At 48.0% G+C, this 7,671-nt stretch overlaps 4 protein-coding genes across 4 annotated transcripts; 2 read left to right on the plus strand and 2 right to left on the minus strand.

Annotated features, from left to right (window-relative positions):
• Nucleotides 1-1,323, minus strand: M437DRAFT_10693 (MFS general substrate transporter; the record flags this gene model as incomplete). The annotated part of the gene is made up of 5 exons (XM_041018579.1): nt 1-90; nt 145-587; nt 638-1,012; nt 1,065-1,173; nt 1,231-1,323. Coding segments are annotated over 5 exons (1,110 nt in total), but the record flags the coding sequence as incomplete, so codon positions are not given.
• Nucleotides 1,324-3,008: 1,685 nt separating this feature from the next.
• M437DRAFT_89364 (uncharacterized protein) lies at nt 3,009-4,374 on the plus strand (the record flags this gene model as incomplete). The annotated part of the gene is made up of 2 exons (XM_041029038.1): nt 3,009-3,158; nt 3,226-4,374. 2 exons carry the CDS (start codon nt 3,009-3,011, stop codon nt 4,372-4,374), a joined length of 1,299 nt encoding a protein of 432 aa, XP_040874531.1.
• A 735-nt stretch (nt 4,375-5,109) lies between these two features.
• M437DRAFT_89365 (uncharacterized protein) lies at nt 5,110-5,412 on the minus strand (the record flags this gene model as incomplete). The annotated part of the gene is made up of 1 exon (XM_041029039.1): nt 5,110-5,412. One exon carries the CDS (start codon nt 5,410-5,412, stop codon nt 5,110-5,112), a length of 303 nt encoding a protein of 100 aa, XP_040874532.1.
• Nucleotides 5,413-6,719: 1,307 nt separating this feature from the next.
• M437DRAFT_70746 (uncharacterized protein) lies at nt 6,720-7,532 on the plus strand (the record flags this gene model as incomplete). Its single annotated transcript, XM_041025561.1, has 1 exon — nt 6,720-7,532. The coding sequence occupies one exon, from the start codon at nt 6,720-6,722 to the stop codon at nt 7,530-7,532; it is 813 nt and encodes a 270-aa protein (XP_040874533.1).
• Between the last annotated feature and the right edge of the window lie 139 nt (nt 7,533-7,671).

Consider the following 7,671-nt stretch of genomic DNA (forward strand, 5'->3'; position numbering starts at 1 on the left):
AGAAATCACCGCACTTGCGGTCACTTTCTGCGTGTGGCCGTTGTAATTAGCGCCAACCCAGTTATATATGATAGCCAACGGAGCCACAATCTATTTTCAGTCAGTCTTCACTCACCACATTACCATCAATAGCTGCAGACTCACAAAGTTGACCAAATAGATACCAGCGAGAGACCCAGCTGAACGATCGATGCCCTCAAAAGAAAGCAGAGCACCACCAATCAGAGCAGGTATCAAGAGACCTACGATGGACAGCCACCTGGGTGCCTGCTTCACAATTGCCCAAGTTGATAACATCGTTGCAAAGATGCTCACAGCCCCAGATGGCATGTTGAGAAGTGCACTTTGCCTTGAGTCAAACCCAAAGCTGTGGATCAAGACAGCCGAGAAGGTAGTGATTACACCGCTCGGGATCGTTATGCAAAGTGTCAGCAAGACCAGAAGCCATGTTTGTGGATCTAGAAGCAATTCTCTGAAAGAGTGAAGACAAAACTTCGTTGGCTCGTTTCCCGCACTGTCCATCTCGAGTCGCTTTTTAATGCTTTCTTTCTCCTCTTGGCTCAAGAAACTCGCTTTTTGAGGACCATCTAGGCCGGTAAGCAAGATGATTGGGGTTCAACAGCTCGCGAGGACATACCAGGGAGAGTAAGGAGAATTAGTAACGCCACGAGGATGTTGACTATCCCAACGCAGACGAACATCACCCGCCAGCTTGCAAACGTTGAGGAGCTATGCTGTGCTCCGAAACTGATGAGACCCCCAACAATCTGGCCCGCTCCCAAACCACAATACCAGATGCCATACCGGAGCGGTGCCTCGGCCTTGACATACCACTGCGAGGTGATCACAATCAGAGCCGGAGCAATGACAGCCTCGCACATGCCCAACAGGGTACGGACAGCTATAATTGAAGCTGTGTTGTGACATGCGGCTGAACAGCAAAGGATAATACCCCATATAAATATGTTGCATCCCAGGACTTTTGACACAGAGAAGCGATGGAGAAGTATTCCTGCATAGCTTACATCAACCTTTGGCAGTTTATATAGAGATCTCGTGCTTACCTTGAGGCCATTCTGCGACAATGTAGCCGATGAAGAACGCTGTTGCTGTCCACGAAAAGTCCTGACCCTGCATGTTGAGATCTTTTTGCAGACCCATGACGTTCGCGTACTACATTGACAACTGGTTAGCTCGGACGTGTGCTACCACTAGCAGATCGCATCTCACATTGACAGCCACCTTGTCCAAAAATTGCAGGAAGTATGCAAGCAAGAGGGTGGGAATGATCCTCCAGTCAATCTTGCGAACCAGAGCAGGGTCGGCACCGTCGTCAGTCTCTCCGCCACGGAAAGACTGAACGTTGTTGTCCATCTCGGTGGTACCCATGGTTAGATGAATGGAGTGGTGGTCGCACGCGAAGCCGCAAAGAGGTTATGGGAATGCTTGTCAAGGTCCTCAGACTCTCAGCAAATCAGTCACATAACAAGGAGGAACAGAGGTTTTACCACTGAACGACCGGAACTCAGTTGTCAACCGAGCCTCAGATTCGAGCTCAACGATGTGGCTTGCCTTTAGCCTAGATTGTTGCATTGGTTCAACAGCTCGTGACAGGCGAACCACCCGATAGTCGTTGACAGCGCTTGAGACATTCTTGCATACGAGCCAAGCTACGAAACAAGGAAGCTATAGGATATCGAATGCAGGAGGAATCAATCTGCATGTTAACCAGCAGCTCTACCAAGGGCTCGGAGTCGCTATCGTAGCGTATGAGAACTATTGTTTGAGGCCAATCCTTCCGTGGTCCACATGGCCCGGCAGTCAGGTACCGAACCCCTCTTGAGCCTTTTGCACAGACCATATCATGGGATAATCAGATCAGCTTTCTGACCAATGGTCTATCTTCTCATTCAACACGACTTTCTGTTCCGCGGGTCTGGAAGCAGTGCCTGGACACAAAGAGGACTGATCACGGCATGACCACGCATTGTCTTTGCTTTGACCACGTAGTACAGTGATCCGAGGAGCCATTAATTAGACATGCGCATCGCGTAATATGGACACCAACGCTATCTATCCAGATACCTCGTGCGGGTGACTTTTGAAGCGCACAATGTACGTGGTATCTTCTTTCTCGCTCTAGTCGAAGCAATTTATTTGGCAAAAAGCATTTGTAACACGATGAGATGTGTAAAGAACGCGTAATAGATTTTTTGTTACACTGAGCTAGCTTGATATTCGCTATTAACCTAACCGATATGCCGTAGTGCTTAACGCGGATACGATAGCCATGGAGCAAGTCGAAATGACTCTCGGATCGGGTGACATAGCGGATCATCATGAAACCTCTGGTCGTGCAAAACCATCCTAAAGGGTGCTGTTCCCCCAAACGGTCTTGAAATGCCAAGGGCAACTTGTTTCCATCATCCAGCCACCCCTGAGAGAGGGCTGGGGCCAGGGCTTTCCGCTTGTGCTGTTTGCCTTTGAAGACCCCATGCTTGAGCAAACACAGCAAACATGCAGTGCGTCGATCGATAAGTCGATGACATCACCGCATTCTCTGCATCCGACCGGCATGTACCACCTTCTCAAATTGACCATCCTTCGTTTGACGCAAAACCTTTTTGTCAGAGAGTAGTTGTTCGAGGGTGATTTTTAGAGGGTGTGAAATATGTTGTCCACCAATTGTAGCAAATCCTCTCGCTGCACTGGCCTATAGACCAGTCTTGTGATTCGCATTGGAGAACAATCATCAGAATCGATGATCATTGACCACGTCGGATCGATACATGATTCCATTGTAGTTGGTGATCTTAATCGTCTGAATGCTCACGGACGGCTCAAATCAGAGAGGTCGAAAATTACAGCTCATGACTCCGCATTCTGACATGGAGCGTACCCCATTCTGGTACACATGACACAAGATTCGAATTCCGGATAAGACTCTTAAAAGGTTGCAAATGATGACTTTGATACCGTCGGAGATCGGGTTGGCCCTTTTCTACATCATGTCAGCTCTGTCAACTAATCCTAACATCTCAAAACTTGGAGAATTTCGACATGATAACGGACCAGGAGTTTTGCAGAAAATTGACGACGAAGTGCTGAATCTGGTGCGCAAGGCGCTGGAGATCAACGACCTGCTCTTTGTTGTCTTGGTAAGAGAACTATTATCACTCCAGCCTCCTGTCTGGTTGATTGTCGACCTAATGTTAACGCGACCAGATCTATAATCTAGTACTGCCCAATCCTACTCCTAGCCGATTATACGAGCCTCACCCAGTGGCACATAGCTTGCAGTGGCTCCGCAAAATTCTTGCCATTTCGAAACTAAGTGATAAGACCCGCTCGTTCCTGTCTGTCCTTCTGAAGGAGATCTATCAAGATTGGATACAGACTAACCGTGAGGAAACCCGGAAGCTCGAAGATCTGCTCACGACCTTCCTGAACCTAGACAGTCTAGATCTCCAAAGAGCTCTCGGAAAGGCTTCTGGTACTCTCAGCCAGACATTCTTTCTATACCTAGACGGGGAAGTGAAACATCAATGCCTGCCTTCGACAGGCATTGAAGATGCGTCGTGGACGACTACCATACCGGGCTCTCCACGCCAGACTTCGCATATGGAGCAGCTAGACGTCGCACCAGACACTCCAAGATCGAGATCCATACTGAAGCTTCTCCACGGATCTCGGGAAGCTTTATCAAGCAGAGATCTGCCTGACGGTCTCGGTTTGTGGATCAATCAAGATTTACACGAATCCGAAGCCAGATCGCTTATTGTGGATGTCACATCACAGCTTAAGAAACACAACAAACTTGAAGTCAGGGTTGGAGCGACCAGCGCTGCTTGGGGCATCAACTCGCACTTCGCCGTCACCATCGAACGTTGGATCGTTTGGAGTAGGTTGGAAATCGTGGGAGGATGCAAGACGATCTCGAGCGAAAAAGTCCTAGACTCTATCATCTCGCGCATGGCTTCAAGTTGTGACGCGGCTATCGATGTCATTGACACACCTTTGGTGATAAGGATTGATCTTTTCGAGCCATTTTCGAAGTCGAGGATCTTTGACATACCTGTCCGCGGCGAAGATTGCTCGCACTACGATGCTTTCGATCTGGACGTTTTTCTCGAAACTCGATCAGAGACGTGCCTAACAGGTCGTCTGACGCGAAATGACTGGCGCTGCCCGATCTGTTTCTCGGATTGTACGCCTGGGAAGCTAGTCAAAGATGAATTTCTCGTCAAAGTTCGAGAGCACCTTGAAGCAACGGGGCAGTTGAACACCCGCTCTATCATTGTCGATCATGCCGGCAACTGGCAGCGGGTTGTGGATAATGCTGTCGACGCAATAGATTTAGATGTCGAGACATAGACTATGTTGCAGGATAAGTTCGAGATGCTATGCATGTCATGATTTATTCCGCCGAATTGATGACGGTTCTATGGATCCTCGCGAGAGGGTACGGAGCATCGATTGACATCCTCTGTAGCCTTTGACTGCGCGTGTACCGTTTCGTGCCCGGACATCCCAACAAACTCGCAAACCTGATCTCCATATTCTAGCAATAAACTGCCGTGAAGTGCCAACCTTTTGCGGAAGATGATCCTGACAGTAAACTTTCTTCCAGCAGTCGACGCGAGGTAAAAGTCCAAGAGCGGATGTATGAAATTCTGTTACCACTTAAGAGATACTCGAACATCAAATGGTTGCCGGAAGTGATAAGAACTTAGCAATCTCAAGATTTGCGTAACATCTATCTCTTTCTGAGCAACTACATGTAAGGTATAAGAATCTGACCAGAAATTCGTGGTCGGCTCGCAGGACACATGGCTTTTCATTACATTGGGTAAGGTACAGCCAATCATACATCTCCCCAGTCTACTTAATTTTTATGACACAGACGCGTCAAGCTATGGCATAGATGTCAATAAATCAAGAAGTGTTGGAACTAAGCTAAAGTGAAAAATGCAAACAGTATATATTGAAGCTCCCCTTCCAAAATGAAGCTGAGGAACAAATTCAGCTATAAATTTGACCATAAAGACAGCTTGTAGACTGCTTATCACAACATGAGACTTTGGTGGCGAGACGATGATTTGTCGACTATCAGAAAGTGGGAAGTGGGTAACAAGCGCATGTAGAAGGATCTTGACTTGCTGTTTGGGTAGGGGAAGTTGTTCTAGTGTCATTCTGGAGAGGATACGCCGTAATGGACTGTGCTGTAGGGTCTGGCGAAGAATCCGATTCGCGAGATTGGTTCCCATATGGCAGCTGGATATCTGTACCCTCTGCAGTAGAGTTGTCATCGTTCAGTGTCGTAGCAGTCTTGGACGTGCTGACATCAGCGTCATCTGGAGGCCCTGTCGTTGTTGCAGGCACGACGGTATCAGATCTATTTAGTGATAGCATGGTTGTCTGGGAAATGGGCACGTTTGAAGTCCTCGATGGAGATGCGGCCCATGTCGAGCTTGTGGTGAGGGTTGTCCCGGCGGACAAACCAAAGAGAGTCTGGGAAGCTAATTGGCTAAGACCAATGCTGTCAAGACTGGCAGTATAGGTCCCATTCCCCAGCACACCTGCTCCAAGTGAGGTACTAAAGCCATTCAAACCATTTGACAAGGTTCTTGTGATGCTCAAGTCGCTCTGCGAAGTTGGGATGCTTTTCTGATGGGCCGATTCACCGCTGACTTTCGACACCTGGGTTGCGCCAATAGCTGCGCCTGAAGACTCGCCACTTGTATTCGTCAAGTTTGCACAAACGCTGCGAATGGACGTTTGCGAGTCCGAAACGTTCCCTTCCGCTACATTGATTGACATACAATAGACCTGCTCACTGCACTGAAAGGTGAGCGTTGCGACACCCACTGGGGCGTCCGAGCCAATGACAGTAGCAAATGTTTGAGCTTCTGAAATCGGATTATGGCACGAAGTATTGGTTCGAGGATCTAGCATCAAATCTGTACCATCGCTGAAGGTGATCAGGGCAGCTGAACAAGGTTTCCTAACCGGGATGCTGAAGGTGGACTCAACGCCTTGTAGCGCATTCAACTCCAGCCCATCTCCACAATCAGCCTTCTCTGAAAGGACTGATCTTGCAAATCCCAGTAGAGCAAACCACAAGAAGGACGTTTGAGACTCTCTCATGTTGACAGTCGATCGCCTCTGAGGTGATTTACGACGAAGGAAGAAGCGGTTAATATATGCTTTCGACCACGTGAGAACTTCGTAAGCTTCCCTCGAACAAGCAATCGAGCAGCAGTTAGTGTTATATCACTCCATGAGTAATTGATGATACAACCGATTACCGCAATCAGCAGCTGACACAGAGACACGTCTATCAGACGTCACTGAGCAATACCACTCAGACAAGCTCGCAGCACAATTGCATAATACCGAGATCGGAAATCAGCAAAAGTTATCGTACGACACGCATGTCGTTGAGATGATATACAGTCATCAAGGAGATTTCTATTATCCATCACTGACGTGACTGTTCGAGAGACAGCCAAGGGAGAGGCTGTGAAGAATCTCACGACATGGCGAAGTTGGTCTTGACTGAAACATTTCGTCATCTTCAAAAGTATCTGTACAAACAAGCTTCTAGCGATATATAGGCTTCCTGCAGCAAGCCTGTACTTTGGACTTGAATCTCCAGTTCAAACAACAAGTCCAGGGAGAGAGACAGCCGTCATACCTTGTGACACCGACATCGTTCGATGGACCTCCACCAACCCCATCCGATGATTCCTGTTCTGACAGAGCGAGCGGCTCGGTATAGACCACAGGACGAGAGAGCTTCCAGGAAAAAAGAGCGTTTGGTCGATATAGTGACGGAAACTGTGCTCAAGACACCCAAGAAGTACCACCGAACCCTGGAAACCAGGATCAAATGCCTTGATGAATGTATCCAGGCCCTCAAAGAAGATCGAGATAGCGAGCCACCTAGGAACAAGATAGAATTGAGGACAACAAACGCAGAATCAAGCACTGCTCAGAAGATTCGAGAGTGGCTGTCCGCGACCTGGAGCATAGTATCGTTCGAGCTTAGGAAAAGCACAAAGAGAAAGAGCTTTATCAAAGCTCAACAGATTTGTTTACAGCTTGAAGAAGCCAAGGATAGGCTCTGCTCAATACACAAGGGCGCCTTTTGGGAAAGTATACCAAGTCCTATCATACAGCAAACAGAAGATATCAGAAGCAAGAGAAGCGCGGTGAGAGAATCGCAGCGATATCCAGCTATGGAGATGGGTTGGATCAACACAGAGTCTGTAAGGTTGACTGAAATTCTGTCGAGGGCTTTAGATGACTGTGAGAAATTGGAACAGGAGACTCGCATGAACAAAGTCCTTTCACCATGCTCCTCTTGCCGTGCGCCCGTATGCACAAAAGATTATATCATGCAGCACAAAGAAGAAGTCTTGAGGTTTTGGGGGAAAATAGTCGAGATCGAGTCACTAGCGGAAGAGACTGTAGTTCAGAGTGTGGTGACTAGAAAATTTAATGCACTGCCAAGCATGCGTCGCGGGTAAGACCAAAAGCGAGGTCTGCACCTGGATGTCGTGCACTAGACAATCTGCTCAACATATTACAGCACATACATAACAAGGTCACGGATCAAGCGTTGTTTGTCAGAGTTGGAGAACACAGCTCCTCCAAGATGCCTGATAA

The sequence above is a fragment of the Aureobasidium melanogenum genome, assembly GCF_000721775.1.
Source record: "Aureobasidium melanogenum CBS 110374 unplaced genomic scaffold scaffold_83, whole genome shotgun sequence".
Taxonomy (NCBI): domain Eukaryota; kingdom Fungi; phylum Ascomycota; class Dothideomycetes; order Dothideales; family Saccotheciaceae; genus Aureobasidium; species Aureobasidium melanogenum.